General features: G+C 46.9%; 3 protein-coding genes and 1 pseudogene across 3 annotated transcripts; 3 read left to right on the forward strand and 1 right to left on the reverse strand.

The window, feature by feature from the left end:
* The first annotated feature begins 4408 nt into the window (after window positions 1–4408).
* LOC104422764 (serine/threonine-protein kinase/endoribonuclease IRE1b-like) lies at window positions 4409–6152 on the forward strand. Its single transcript, XM_039303168.1, has 4 exons — window positions 4409–5030; window positions 5124–5285; window positions 5389–5695; window positions 5831–6152. The coding sequence occupies exons 1-4, from the start codon at window positions 4885–4887 to the stop codon at window positions 5966–5968; spliced, it is 753 nt and encodes a 250-aa protein (XP_039159102.1). The 5' UTR covers window positions 4409–4884; the 3' UTR covers window positions 5969–6152.
* A 1244-nt stretch (window positions 6153–7396) lies between these two features.
* LOC104422765 (thaumatin-like protein 1) lies at window positions 7397–8987 on the forward strand. The gene is given in 6 exon segments (XM_010035195.3): window positions 7397–7457; window positions 7610–8017; window positions 8020–8081; window positions 8084–8316; window positions 8482–8551; window positions 8554–8987. Coding segments are annotated over 6 exon segments (903 nt in total). The 3' UTR covers window positions 8623–8987.
* A 696-nt stretch (window positions 8988–9683) lies between these two features.
* On the reverse strand, window positions 9684–11139 carry LOC104423981 (pathogenesis-related thaumatin-like protein 3.5). Its single transcript, XM_039302987.1, is given in 4 exon segments — window positions 9684–10116; window positions 10264–10372; window positions 10375–10920; window positions 11079–11139. Coding segments are annotated over 4 exon segments (957 nt in total). The 3' UTR covers window positions 9684–9875.
* Window positions 11140–12981: 1842 nt separating this feature from the next.
* LOC104423982 lies at window positions 12982–15105 on the forward strand (annotated as a pseudogene).
* The last annotated feature ends 331 nt before the right edge of the window (window positions 15106–15436 follow it).

Below are 15436 nucleotides of genomic sequence, written 5' to 3' on the forward strand. Positions count from 1 at the left end.
CTACTAATACAACACATATGTTCCGGGGAAAGACGAGCAAAACTAACATAAGATGAGATAGGATGATGTGTACCATATAACCCTAAAGTGGGACAAAGATAATCTGCTGTCCATGTGGGCGGGTGTGTACTACGCCTTAATCGTCGAGGTTGATCTGGTGCAGTTACAAGTGGCAGAGCAGAGTTCTCATTTGGATTTGTTGGTGAAGCGGAACCCTCCGATACCACTGCTTGTGGTTCCCCGGGTGCGACATTCTCCGCATAGGATTGCGGATTACTTCCAAGTGTAGAATATGATACATGAGGAAGCAGGACTTGCTGTGAAGGCGAAAAATCTTCTTCATGGAGGAATAGACGATGATGTGCCACTGATCCCGAATCTTGATCTAAAAGAAGTTCTTCTTGGAAGGGAAAAATGTCCTCATGAAAGATAACATCTCTGCTAACGATGAAGCAACCAGTAGATAGATCATAGATCGAGTATCCCTTTTGAGAAACAGGATATCCCATAAACACACCTTTAATAGCGTGGGGACCTAATTTGTCCCGATGGCCCACTGTTGAGACATAACACAAGCATCCAAAGACATGAAGATGACTAATATTCGGCTGTTTCCCAAAAAGTAATTCAAATGGAGTCTTCCCATTTAGGATTCGGGATGGCATTCGATTGATCAAATAAGCTGCTGTGATCACACAGTCACCCCAAAAAGTTTCCGGAATTGAGGCTTGATACTTAAGAGCACGAGCAACTTCTAAGAGATGACGATGTTTTCGTTCAACCACCCCATTTTGTTGAGGTGTATAGATACATGAACTCTCATGAATGATGCCATTTGATGTAAACAAAGAAGAACACTCATGATTAAAAAATTCATGAGCATTATCAGTACGAATCCGTTGTACGGATTTATAAAACTGATCTTTAATTAATGCAAGGAAATTTCTAACATGAGAAAATACTTGTGCCTTAGATTGCATCAAGAAAAGCCAGGTAGCTCGTGTATAATCATCCACAATTGTAAGGAAAAAAATGAGATCCATCCCAATGTGGCGTATGATATGGTCCCCAAATGTCCATGTGTAGAAGAGAGAAAGTTGTTTTGTTTCGTGCGGTACTTTGCAAAAAAGGCAATCGAGATTGTTTAACTATTGGACAAATATGACATTTTGAATGAGGAAATGAGGCACTATGGCCTAGACGTAGATGGAACAAAATATTTTTATTGGAATTGGCGTTACATAAGATGCCCTTATTTAAAAGAAACGAAACATTAAGATTTTTGGGAAGTGTGGCCCAAAAATAGAGTCCCTCTTGAATTTTACCCCAGCCCATCAGTTTCCCAGTCAAAAGGGCCTGAAATAAGCATATATTAGAATCAAAGATGACTACGGAAATTGTCCTCACAAAGTTTTGAGATAGAGATTAGGTTGAATTGAAATTCAGGAATAAACAGGACATTTTTCAAGGTAATGGATGACTCGAGATTAACTGCTCCAATTTTGGTGACCGAGGTATCATTCCCATTTGGAAGACAGACGGAAGTAACATGAGAGGATTCTTTAACATCAGAAAGGAAACGTTTATCGCAAACTATGTGATCACTAGCACCTGAGTCAATAATCCATACTTCAGTTGAAATAGAGCTTAAGCAATCAGAAGTACCTGTATAACTCGCTGCTTTATCCTATGATCCCAATTGGCTTAAAGCTCTTATGATTTGCTGGAACTGATCATTACTAACGAGTTGGTGAGCTTTAGCATTTGCTGTGATGGAAATTTCCTTTTCCTTCCTTTCCTTATCTGCCTGCTTCCCATGCAATTTCCAACAATTATCCTGTGTATGATTGGGACGTTTACAATAATTACAGAATTTGCCTTTTCCTTTGTTGGAATTTCCGCCATGATATTTATTTGAGAAATTTGCTGAATTATGGCCGTTAGATCCTCTCCACGCCGGTCCAAACGTGGCCTGTTGTGGGCCATTAGATCTGGGCGCCGCCAAGATGTATCCTAGACCGTCAAATCGTCCGGGCCAGCTGTAGCCGTCGGATCCAGAGATGAGATCTTTGCCGTTCGCTGGAAAAGGAGCCCGCAAGAGCCCTGGACCGTCCGATCGGCCGATTAAATCATGGCCGCTCATTCTAGATGGTTAAAAGGCATTATCTTCTCCATTCGCTAACCCTAAGGCTGCAATCATAGCTCCCAATCCGCCATGACTCCCATGGCCGGACTTCGCTCTGGCCAGCTTCTGCTCCGGCGTCGCCTTGGTCGCAAGAATAACACGATCTTCGACTTTTAGGTACTCTGAGGAAGCCAGGCGCTGCGACTCTTCCTGGACCGCGAGCTGGTAAATCCGGCCGAGTGAGGGTACGGGTTCCATGGCAAGGATTTGGCTACGAAACGGTAAGTAACTTTCATTTAGGATGAGTAGGAACTGAGTTACCTTCTCCCTCTCCCTTATCACTCGGTATTGCGCTAGGGTTGCTTCAGGTCCCTCCAATTTTTCTTCGACCATCTCCAATTCGTTCCACAATGCTGATAACTTGTTAAAAACGGTAGAGATTGAGAGATTTCCCTGTCTTAGCTCGGATAGTGCTCGAGTTATGCTGAAATTTTGGCTCAATCAAGTTTGCCATACATTTCCCATATATTTTCCCATATTCCTTTAGCATCTTCGGTCAGGGGTAGTCCGGCGGCAACCTCCGGGGTGAGGCAGTTGACAATCCATGTCCGGACAAGCTGATTACATTTTCTCTAGTGGCGTGCAAGTCATTCGTCACTCGGAGCCGGAATCGTGCCATCTATAAACCCCTCTTTGTCTTTTGTGATTAGGGCCTGACGAAACTCGCGGGACCAGATGGAGTAATTATCAAGCCCCGACAACTGCTGTGTGATGAGGCGGAGCTCCGGTCCGTCTGCGTTGGAGGTGTAGAGAGGGTCTCCTGGTTCGGGTCAAGCTCCGGTGAAGCCTGCGAAAGGAAGAAAACCTGGTCCATAGGTCGGGTACGGACTCGCCCCAAATCCTGATGAACCCGAATCGATTTGATTCAAGAATGGCCATCCCATCCCACCGAGTTGGACCGATTATTAAGCTGCGGATCTTCTCCCCTTGGTCCGTCATTGGCTCTCTCGGGAAAGCCGGTGGAACTTTGGGCAGGATTCAACTGACTCGTCTGGCCTGGAAGGAGTTGAACCTGGATAGGAACCCATTGAACATATGGACCCGAAAGAAATTGCCCTGTATTGGGATGAACATAACCTTGTCGCGCCTCAAGAGTCGGCACTTGATTCTGTTCCTGTGTTTGATTTTCCGTCACCCGATCTGTCTGTTCATCCAAAGGTGAGTCGCCTAAACCTTGGATGTTAGAAGAAATTTCTGGATCTTGGGAATTTCCTGATTTCAATGTTTGGTTTCTCGGCATTTTTGTTTCCTTGCTATTTTAGTACAGAAGAAAAAAAAATGCAGGCTTAATGTAGAAAGGCAAGGAAACAGGGGAACAGAGAAAGCTTCGAGGGCTAGAAGAAGCAGAGAAGATGTAGAGAAGGAGCGGAAATTGCAGAGAAGAGAATGAGCAAAAATGGTAGAGAAAGATGTAAAGAAGGAACGGAAGCTAGAAGACACGCTCTGATACCATGTCAGAATATTAGATGGAAACAAACCGAGAATCGAGAATTGGGAAAAGTGTTTTTCTTTCTCTGCAATTCAATTGTACAGTTTACAGCCCTATTAATAACGCGCAAGCTTGATCTAATTAGAGAAAATAAATATACAAGAATAATTTCCCAAATATACAAAATTCTAATTTTCCCTAAATATACAAAGTAGATCAATAAGAATCAATTATGATCAATTATAGGCAACACTAGCTTCAACATACACTTCATCTACTAGACCCTAATTTGGGAATCCGAAAAATCTCAATTTTTGTACACACTATTACCCCTTGATGCAGTCGTAGTCATCCTGATATTGACTAGACTCATTTTGTTGTGCCAAAACTATTACACTTCATCTACTAGACCCTAATTAGGGAATCCGAAAAATCTCAATTTTCATACACACTATTACCCCTTGATGCAGTCGTTGTCATCCTAATATTGACTAGACTCATTTTGTCGTGCCAAAACTATTACACTTCATCTATTAAACCCTAATTTGGGAATCCGAAAAATCTCAATTTTCGTACAAAAAGTGTGAAAAGTTATATATTTATACACTAAATTATCCCAAAAAAGTAAGCCTACAGTATAGGAGCAACAGAGTCAGGCGGTGTAACTTGAGCTTACATTTCCCATCACAAATCTCATGCAATTTGCTGGTTTTTTAATATGAATACATCATGCGCACATATAAGTGGATCCCACGCATAAATAAGGGGATTCAAAGCAAGGGCAGAGGATTGAGGCAACTGCGCCACCACCTACTGAGCTCTGCCTCCTTCCGTCCCACCCCTTTTCTCAGGAAACAGGACGTCAAAACTGAGAAAAAAAATCAAGTGGAGTTCGCAGAGTTTTCCTCTGCCAATTCTCTGGGAGGCGGTGGAGGGCTTAGTGTTTTTTAGGGTGTGCAGATCTCGGAGCCCCTCCTCTTCATTCCTCTCTCTCTCTCTCTCTCTCTCTCTCTCTCTCTCCCACCAACCACTCCGAAAAGCCCTGCCTCGTCCCCTGTTCTTGTTGCTTCTCTTGAAAGTTCTCCCTTTCTCGTCACCCGTCGATCCATCTCGCCCTCTTCATCGACGCACATTGTGCTTCATCTTTATTCGTTGCTTTGGCTACTTAAAAGGGTCCACTCCAACTTCGGTGTCGTTGTTTTCGTTAAAGCTCTGAGAGTTTCCAGAGATCCCGAGGGTGTTAGAGTTCTTGTGTTTGTCTGGGTCATCGATGTCTTCCAACCCCCAAGATCCCCAGAGTTTGTTATCCTTCGTTGATTCAACTAGGTGGCGCGGCCGTCGGTCGCTCAATGATCAGAGCAGAGCCCGTGCTGACCTTGACGATGGTCTTGAATCTGTTATAAAGCAACGGCTGAGGTAACTTTAAATTGTTATGTTTTGACCTGGACAAAGTAAAATCTTGCTTATTGATTATTTAGGTGATAATGTCTACCTTATTTTATGATACAGGCAGCGAGGTCATGTCTATGAGGATAACGTGGACCAAATCTTTGCAGAGTTTGATCTTAAAGATGCCTTGATGAATGATCCATCATTAACCGCTCAACTAAACCAAAAAAAGAACGACGTGCGCATGAATCTTCGATGTTTGCTGACTAATCCCAAATTTAGGTGTGAGTCCTGTCATCTTTAATTTGCATCATTGCCATTTTCAATGTCATATTTGCGATGATTATGAATTCGGGGAGTTGAATCTTCTTGGCATTGTGTGCAGCTCAGAGGAATTGAAGGACTATTATCCTCCCATTTGTTGGAATTCAGAAAAGAGTCTGGATTTCTTGTGTTTCCTCAGCGACAGACTATCAGTGAGACATCAGCGCAGTCCACAGTATAACGTGCAAGAAGAACGTCGCACATCGGTTCAAAAGAAATTAAAGAGCAAGAAGCAACAGATTTTTAATGGGAAATGGATTGACTACATAGATCATAACCTTAGGCAGGGATCCGTGTACAATGATGAATCTGTCGAGGATTTATTACGCTTCGTGCGAAACAAGTGGCACCACCGCCTGGAACTTCCGGTAAGAATTTGAGGTGATCTTTCTGTGGAATTCTGATGATTTCTGTAGCAGAATGCAGGCTTCTTCAGTAACTGTGTATCTCGGATTGTATGAACTCGTGACTCATCTGTTATTTTGCTTTTCTGGTTCCAACAGGAGCAATATACTGGAGGGGATGGCGCCCGCCAGTTCTACAAGTACTTACATGAACGATTTCCGGATCTCTTGATGGTGTCGTACGGAGTGGCGTACAGAATCTGGAGAAGAGAGAAATCGTTTGCGCAGTTCCGTTGAAGTGAAAACCATTCCCGGAGTACTTTAAGTGATGCGCTAATGACTGGCTACTTTCCATGATTCCCTCTTCAATCCAGTCAATTGTGCATTCCACGCTTTTTGTTATATCTATTCGACTCTTTTATTGTATAAATGTATTCTGTTGGATGTATGTATAGCACGGTTGCGATACTGAATTGTTTTATATGTATAGTGTGTTGTTCTTGATGTTGCATAAAAATAAAATATAAAATTCAATTCAGAGCAGTTTTTTTTTTTTTTAAAGTCGCAATTCTTGAATATAATTTTGGGGTGTTTTATTCCAAACATGTGACTTTTAGACCTCAAAAGCAAAAAGGCCCCGGTGATCAGCCCCAGTAGCAGCTTTTCGTGGCAGTTTAGCAACTTCTCCGCCCATCTATGTTAATTTTTCATATGGAAATCTCAACATCTAAAGATACATGTTTAGGCTTTCTAGATCTCGACAGAGCTGGTAACTTTCTTTGTTATAAAATAAATGTTAAATCTACTAGCTAGCAAGTGGTTTACCTATAAAATATATATTCTGTCCGCGAGCGAGTGAAGAGGAGACAGGTGTTGTCACCCCCATTAACAAAATGCCGATGCAAACCCATGGTGGGGATCCGAGTTTCGTAAGGCTGCATGGCAGAGCAGAGGGAGGGGCATCAGGATTCTGCGTGCGCCGTGAGAAATCGGTTCCCGAAGGCAGAAACAAAAGACGAAGCAGAAAAAAAGAAAGTCGTCCGCATGGTTTGAGGAGTCGGGTGCAGGAAAGGTCGGCTTCAAGTTTACAGACGACACGCAGCTTCGGTTTTTGGTATAAGAACAGGGGCCCCTGAATTGGCTCGCATTCAATTTTGCTGAAGGGAGATGAAGGATGAAAAAAAAAATAGGGGCAAGGAGACGGACAATGACGATAATCTTTTGTCAATTCGAGGGTGATGATGATGGAAATCAAGGGTGATGGCTCGCAAATTGTAGATTCAAGATTTTTTCCAGGGGCGATGACGATGGAAAGGCTTTAAGTCAGCTGTCGGCCGGCTCTACGGGACTCGATGGATCCCAATCAATCCTGTTTTATTTCCATTAGTTTTCGACGCTAGAATGTGATTCGATGTTTAGATTATATTTTAGAGTTAGAATTAGAATGTAGAAGAACGATGGAATTTTGTGGGAAGATGAACCAGTGTTACGACCTATTGCTTCTTAGTGTTTGACAAAGTAGATTAGTTTGCAATGTGACTATACTTCCTTTTTTGAGCTGCCACCCTTGTCTGCTGTAACTTGGTATTTCTTTCTCTCTTCATTCATGCCAATGGTTGGCCGCAATGAAATTCCTAAATCTACGTCTCTCGGATACATTCATTCTTTTACACCATTGTTTCTTGAATTTAGAGTCGGCTGCTCATTCTTAAGAGTTGACACTCAATGGCTTCGCTCGGAATCGCAGTTGCTCTGTTCTTCCACGTTTTGATCTTCTCGGTCACTGGTATGTTCGAGTGCTAGAAAGGAGTCTTTTGTCATGGCCCTTTGTTTTCCCTCTCGAAATCACGTAAATGGTGATTCGTCTTTGTGTTTTCAGTTTGGGACTTTCGGCTCGGGTTGTGACCTCATGCTCTGTTTCTTGAATTTGCGTTGCAGGTGCTGATTCGGCGACATTCACCATAGTCAACTCGTGCAGCTTCACGGTCTGGCCGGGGATCCTCTCTGGCGCCGGAACCGCTCCGCTCTCCACCACCGGCTTTGCCCTCGACCCCGGCGCGTCCACCTCGGTGACCGTCCCTGCCTCCTGGTCCGGCCGCCTCTGGGGCCGCACCCTCTGCTCCCAGGACCCCGCCAACGGCAAGTTCGCCTGCCTCACCGGCGACTGCGGCTCCTCCGCCCTCGAGTGCTCCGGCAGCGGCGCCACCCCTCCCGCCACCCTCGCGGAGTTCACCCTCAATGGCGCCGGCGGGCTCGACTTCTACGACGTGAGCCTGGTCGACGGGTACAACCTCCCGATGATGGTAGTACCGCAGGGCGGCGCCGCCTCCGGGGCGGGGAACTGCACCGCGACGGGTGCGCGGCGGACCTGAACGTGGGGTGCCCGCAGGAGCTGAAGGTGACGAGCGCCGGGAGCGAGGGCGGGTGGCATGCAAGAGCGCGTGCGACGCGTTCGGGGACCCGCAGTACTGCTGCAGCGGCGCCTACGGGTCGCCGGACACGTGCAGGCCGAGCCAGTACTCGGAGTTCTTCAAGAGGGCGTGCCCGAAGGCCTACAGCTACGCCTACGACGACGACGGCACCAGCACCTTCACCTGCGCTTCGGCGGATTACGAGATCACATTTTGCCCGACACCGTCCACGAGGTAAGAATCCACCTCGGAACTTTGGCATTTTCTAGAACCACCGCCATACGAATGCAGCCATAATTCAAATATTCGATTCTGTTTTCTTTGGGGAAAGGACCGTTGATTTTTTGCGCTTGTGGTGGTGACTGAGGGTTTTTTCCTGGTTTCTCTTCGAGGGTGCAGTGTCAAGGCGGCGGGCGGTGAGTACGCGATGTTGGCGGCGGAGGTGTCGGGCAGCGGCGCTCGTCGTTGTGGACGCCGTCGCTATCGGCCGTCGCTGTCGGCGTTTCGGCGACAGTATGGCAGTTGGGGCAGCTGTTCTGATTTGGAAAGAAAGGAAAATCTTCGTCGCCTCCAGCGCTGGCTGTTGACAGTGGGCGCACCTCTCTCTCTCTCTCTCTCTCTCTCTCTCTCTATATCTCAAGTGGGTGTAGGGCTCCGTGCGCTTTACATGATCAAGTGGATTATAGACTCAACGAGCGGCCCGGAATGGAGAGAAGAAAATCTCAGGAGGTCAACGCGTTGCTTCACGAGGGACGCGAATCTCTGAGCAAAAATATTTCCGGGAAAAGTGATGTTTTCTCGGGAAATTTTTCGGAGGGTCGAAGTCAGCTGCCGGCTGGCAAGGGATTGCAGGGCCTTTGTACAACGACCAGCGTTAGCCGGAAAATTTTAAATTGGGCAATAAACTTAGGATTGTTTTGGTAATTAATTTAATACAACGAAAAGTTTAAAATTGAATTGTCATTCGTACGATAAACTTAGGATTATTTTGGTAATCTTCTCGCCTATTATTAGATTACAACTTATAAGAGAGTCTGTGTTGCACTTTTACTTGTGCTAGTGACTGCACCAATATTTTAATAAAGACAAACTTCCAACTGACGCCAACTGCTAGCACGAAGGAAGAGAGAAAGAAATACCAAATTGCAGCAAAAAAGAGTGACAACTTAATCATTGGGGCAAACCCCAATAACTATCCTTCTAACATGGAAGGAGGAGGTGGAAGGTTCGAATCTCCACATTTTAAGGAATTGGGATGGAAACGATTTAATTTCAAGAGGTGTTGATTCCTAAGAATACATGGTTTTGACTCCCAAGAAAGTTATGAAACGATTTAGTTTCGGGAATGAATTTCGACTCCTCCTCTTTATATCTAAAAGTGAGCATTAGAATAAAAATAAAGTAGGAGTCACATTGCAAACTCATCTACTCTATTAAATACTAAGGAGCAACGGGTCATAACACTACTTCATCTTCCAACGAAATTATATCTCTCTTCTACATTCTAATTCTAATTCTAAAATATAATCTAAATATCGAATCGCACACTACACGTCGAAAAACTATTGGAAATGCAACAAAAGTCAGGATCAATTGGAATCCATCAAGCGCTGGAGAGCCCGCCGGCGGTTGACTTCGTGCCGTCACCCTCAATTTCCATCGTCATCGCCCCCCGAAAAAATCTTCCCGAGAAAATATCACCTTTCCCGGAAATATTCTGCTCTCGAATTCTCTCCCGGAAATATCACTTTTCCCGGAAAAAAATTACTTGATCTTTGCAAAGCTCGTGGGCCCTACCCAGTTGAGATAGAGAGAAAGAGAGGTGGGCCCACTGCGTAATATTTTCTCCCGAGGAGCGATGCGACGAAGATATTTTTCTTAGTTTTTTTCCAGTTCAGAACAGCCGCCGCAACTGCCAAACCGTCGCCGAAACGGCGACAGCGACGGCCGAGTGGCGGCGTCCACGACGACGAGGCAACGCCGCCTGAGACCTCCGCCGCCAACATCGCGTACTCACCGCCCGCCGCCTTGACACTGCAGCCACGAAGAGAAACCAAGAACAACCCTCAGTCACCTATCAACAGTCCTTTCCCCCAAAAGCAGAGTCGAATATTTGAATTATGACTGCATTCGTATGGCGGTGGTTCCCGGAAAATGCCGAAGTTCAAGGTGGATTCTTACCTCGTGGAAGGCTTCGGGCAGAATGTGATCTCGTAATCCGCCGAGGCGCAGGTGAAGGTGCTGGTGCCGTCGTCGTAGGCGTAGCTGTAGGCCTTCGGGCACGCCCTCTGAAGAACTCCGAGTACTGGCTCGGATTGCACGTGTTCGGCGATCCGTAGGCGCCGCTGCAGCAGTACTGCGGGTCCCCGAACGCGTCGCACGCGCTCTTGCACGCCACCCCGCCCTCGCTCCCGGCGCTTGTCACCTTCATCTCCTGCGGGCACGCCACGTTCAGGTTCGCCGCGCACCCCATCGCGGTGCAGTTTCCCGCCCTGGAGGCGGCGCCGCCGTGCGGCACAACCAGCATCGGGAGGTTGTACCTGTCGACAAGGCTGACGTCATAGAAGTCGAGCCCGCCGGCGCCGGAGCACTCGAGGGCGGAGGAGCCGCAGTCGCCGGTGAGGCAGGCGAACTTGCCGGTGGCGGGGTCCTGGGAGCAGAGGGTGGGGCCCCAGATGCGGCCGGACCAGGAGGCAGGGACGGTCACCGAGGTGGATGCGCCGGGGTCGAGGGCGAAGCCGGTGGTGGAGAGCGGCGCGGTTCCGGCGCTGGAGAGGATCCCCGGTCAGACCGTGAAGCTGCACGAGTTGACTATAGTGAATGTCGCCGAATCGGCACCTGCAACGCAAATTCAAGAAACAGAGCATGAGGTCAGAACCCGAGCCGAAAGCACCGAAAGTCCGAAACTTAAAACCCAAAGCGAGTCACCATTTACGTGATTTCGAGAGGGAAAACAAAGGGCCATGACAAAAGACTCCCTTTAAACTGGAACTTACCAGTGACCGAGAAGACCCAAACGTAGCAGAACAGAGCAACTACGATTCCGAGCGAGGCCATTGAGTTTCAAATCTTAAGAATGAGCAGCCGACTGTAAATTCGAGAAACAATGGTGTAAAAGAATGAATGTCTCCGAGAGATGTAGACTCACTTCATTTCTGTGTGTCAAAGGAGCTCGAAGCGCAGATGGAGGAGGGCAGGAGAGGGAGGAATTTATAGGAGCGGCCCGGAGAAGATGGCGGTCATGTGCTCGGTCCGTGTTTTGTCCCATTGGTTTTCATCAGCATTTTGTTAAATGGGGTGACAACACCTGTCTCCTCTTCACTCGCTCGCGTACAGAATCTAAGGTTCCCCAAGGGGCTTGCCATCCACAATAAAATAAAATAAAATAAAAATTTAGAAGTTTCTCTAAATTATTGCAAAATTATTTATATTAACGTCGATGTATTAATTAAAACGATTGGTGTCAACATTAGCAATTTCCACCCACAATTGGCCGAAAAAACCTTATTGGACAATCATCATTTATGGTTAAATTGAAAAATTTAAAACTGAATTGCTATTCATACGATAGATTTAGGAATTTCTTTGCTAATTATCTTGCTAGTCACTAGGTTTCAACTTGGTTGAGAGAGAGGGAGGGAGAGAGAGAGAGAGTCGGTTCTTAGCTGTGCTAGTGACTGCACCATTTATCTAAATAAAGACAAACTTTCGATCGATGCCAACCGTTGGCACGAACGAGAAGAGAGAGAAATACCAAGTTGCAACAGACAAGGTTGGCAGCTCAAAAAAGGAAGTTTAGTCACATCACAAACTCATCTAATCTATCAAACACTAAGAAGCAACAAGTCGTTACACTACTTCATTTTCCAACGAAATTTCATCTTTCTTCTACATTCTAATTCGAACTCTAAAATATAATCTAAACATCAAATCACATTCTAGCATAAAAAACTAATGGAAATAAAACAGAATTGATCAAGATCCATCGAGTCTTGAAGAGCTGGCCGACAACTGACTTAAAGCCTTTTCATCGTCATGGAAAAAATCTTGAATTACAATTTGCGAGCTGTCACCCTCGATTTCCATCATCATCACCCTCAAATCTACAAAAGATTATCATCATTGTCCGTCTCCTTCCCCCCATTTTTTTTTTTATCCTTCATCTCCCTTCATCAAAATTGAATGCGAGCCAATTCTTTTTTTGAACAAGAAATATGATATACGATTAAAAACTTAGCCACTGTTTAGGCGAGTTACATCAAGAGCGTCATAGCATAATAGATCTAGAAAAGCAGGCGGGGGTTGGGACAACCAATTGGGGGGGAGAAAATTAGACCGGCAGGCCTTTGCAAGCCAATCGGTGGGCCGGTTAGTTGCTCGATCACAATGGGCCAGAGAGAGGTCTCGGAAGCCCTGCAATTTTGTTCGGGCCCGGTCCAAGAGAGGCTGAAGTCTCCAGTTCACATCCGTCGAAGTGGTAAGAGCTTGCACGAGTGAGGAGCAGTCAGAGTGTACTTCCAAAGAGAGTTCCGCACGGGATGCCAGCAAATCTAGGGTTTGAAGCAGGGCCAAAGTTTCTGCCTGCTCCGCCGATTGCGCCTCCACCGCTCTGGCAAAACCGTCCACCAAGCATCCTCGAGAGTCCCTACAGATGCACGCCACAGCTGCTCTGTTTTGTGGTAGTCCTCTGGTCCCTGTTTCCATAGCGTGGGGCTCGGCAAAAGAGGCGTCGAAGTTTACCTTCAGCTGATGGGGAGGTGGTGGTAACCAGCGGTCAGATCTTACGGTAGGCCTCCCGAATGCGAGCCAATTCACAGCCCCTGTTCTTTTACCAAAACCGAAGCTGCGCGTCGTCCGTAAACTTGAAGTCGACCTTTCCTGTACCCGACTCCTCAAACCATGTGGATGAGTTTCTTTTTTCTGCTTCGTCTTTTGTTTTTGCCTTCGGGGAACCGATTTCTCATGGCGCACGCAGAATCCCGACGTCCCTTCCTCTGCTTTGCCATGCACATTTTGTGAATAGGTTGAGGACACTAGTCTCCTCTTCGCTTGTCGCGTACATAATCTAAGGGTGCGTTGGTAATGTTTCTATTCAAAAATTGTTTCAGAACTATTTTTGTTCTGGAAAACAATTTTTGAACAGAAGAACGCGTTTGGTAACTGCACAAAATTTCTGCTTCTGAAATAAAAAAAGAATATAAACACGTTTAATAAACTTGTATAATTTTTTTGTTTCTTTTAATTTTTTAATTTTTATTTTTTATTTTTTCCTTTTTTATTTTATTTTTTTTTTCTTCCTTTTGGCCGGTCGCCGGCCTTGGCCATGGCCGACGACCGGCCAACGAGGGCTAACGGCCTAGCCCAGCCACGACGAGGCTCGCCGACTCCCGTCGAGGCCGAGCTCGCCCAGCCAAGGTGAGGCCAAGCCTTGCCAAGGGACGGTCGGTCGCCACCATGGCCGAGGCCGCGACCGGCCAAAGAAAAAGAAGAAGAAAAGAAGGAGAATAAAAAAATAGGAGAGAGAAAAATTGTTTATCGAAAGTGTTCCCCGGAAACAAGAAATAAGTTTTTTTTATATCTTGTTTCTTATCCAAATTTGTTCTTGAGAACAAAAAATAGATTTTTTATTTCCGGAATAAAAGTATAAACCAACACGTTTATGTTCTTTTTTTTTTTGTTTTCTAGAATAATAAAAACAGAAATTGTGTTCCGAGAAAAAAAAAAAAAAAAACACAAACAAACATTGCCCTAAGGTCCCCAGCACCCCTTTAAAAAAAAAAAAAAAAGAGGGTATCACCCGCTTTAATTTCGCAGAAAATCGCCGACTTCAACTTCAACGGTGTCTCCGCGCTCTCGCGAAATGACGTCTGAGAAGATATGAAGAACTCTGATAAGATTTTTAGCAGTGATGATCCCACCTCCCCTCCCGGGCCTATAAATTCCTCCCTCTCCTGCCCTCCTCCATCTGCGCTTCGAGCTCCTTTGACACGCAGAAATGAAGTGAGTCTACATCTCTCGGAGACATTCATTCTTTTACACCATTGTTTCTCGAATTTACAGTCGGCTGCTCATTCTTAAGAGTTGACACTCAATGGCCTCGCTCGGAATCGCAGTTGCTCTGTTCTTCCACGTTTTGGTCTTCTCGGTCACCGGTTATTTCCAGTGTCAAAAGGGAGCCTTTTGCCATGGCCCTTTTGTTTTCCCTCTCGAAATCACGTAAATGGTCACTCGCTTTTGGTTTTCAGTTTCGGACTTTCGGTGCTTTCGGCTCGGGTTCTGACCTCATGCTCTGTTTCTTTAATTTGCGTTGCAGGTGCTGATTCGGAGACATTCACCATAGTCAACTCATGCAGCTTCACGGTCTGGCCGGGGATCCTCTCCGGCGCCGGAACCGCTCCGCTCTCCACCACCGGCTTCGCTCTCGACCCCGGCGCGTCCACCTCGGTGACCGTCCCTGCCACTTGGTCCGGCCGCCTCTAGGGCCGCACCCTCTGCTCCCAGGACCGCGCCACCGGCAAGTTCGCCTGCCTCACCGGCGACTGCGGCTCCTCCGCCCTCGAGTGCTCCGGCGGCGGCGCCACCCCTCCCGCCATCCTCGCGGAGTTCACGCTCAACGGCGCCAGCGGGCTCGACTTCTATGACGTGAGCCTTGTCGACGGGTACAACCTCCCGATGATGGTAGTGCCGCAGGGCGGCGCCGTCTCCGAGGCGGGGAACTGCACCGCGACGAGGTGCGCGGCGGACCTGAACGTGGGGTGCCCGCAGGAGCTGAAGGTGACGAGCGCCGGGAGCGAGGACGGGGTGGCGTGCAAGAGCGCGTGCGACGCGTTCGGGGACACGCAGTACTGCTGCAGCGGCGCCTACGGATCGCCGAGCACGTGCAGGCCGAGCCAGTACTCGGAGTTCTTCAAGAGGGCGTGCCCGAAGGCCTACAGCTACGCCTACGACGACGGCACCGGCACCTTCACCTGCGCTTCGGCGGATTACGAGATTAGATTCTGTCCGACACCTTCCACGAGGTAAGAATCCACCTTGAACTTCGGCATTTTCCAGGAACCACCGCCATAAGAATGCAGTTATAATTCAAATATTCGACTCTGTTTTTGGGGGAAAGGACTGTTGATTTTTTCGCTTGTGGTGATGACCGAGGGTTGTTCTTGGTTTCTCTTCGTGGCTGCAGTGTCAAGGTGGCGGGTGGTGAGTGCGCGATGGTGGCGGCGGTCTCCAACCGCGTCGCCTCATCATCGTGGACGCCGCCACTCTGGACAGTCGCTGTCCCCGTTTTGGTGACAGTATGGCAGTTGTGGCAGCTGCTCTAATCTGGAGGAAAAAAAAAAAAAAAATCTTGGTCGCC

The sequence above is a fragment of the Eucalyptus grandis genome, chromosome 10, assembly GCF_016545825.1.
Source record: "Eucalyptus grandis isolate ANBG69807.140 chromosome 10, ASM1654582v1, whole genome shotgun sequence".
NCBI lineage: Eukaryota > Viridiplantae > Streptophyta > Magnoliopsida > Myrtales > Myrtaceae > Eucalyptus > Eucalyptus grandis.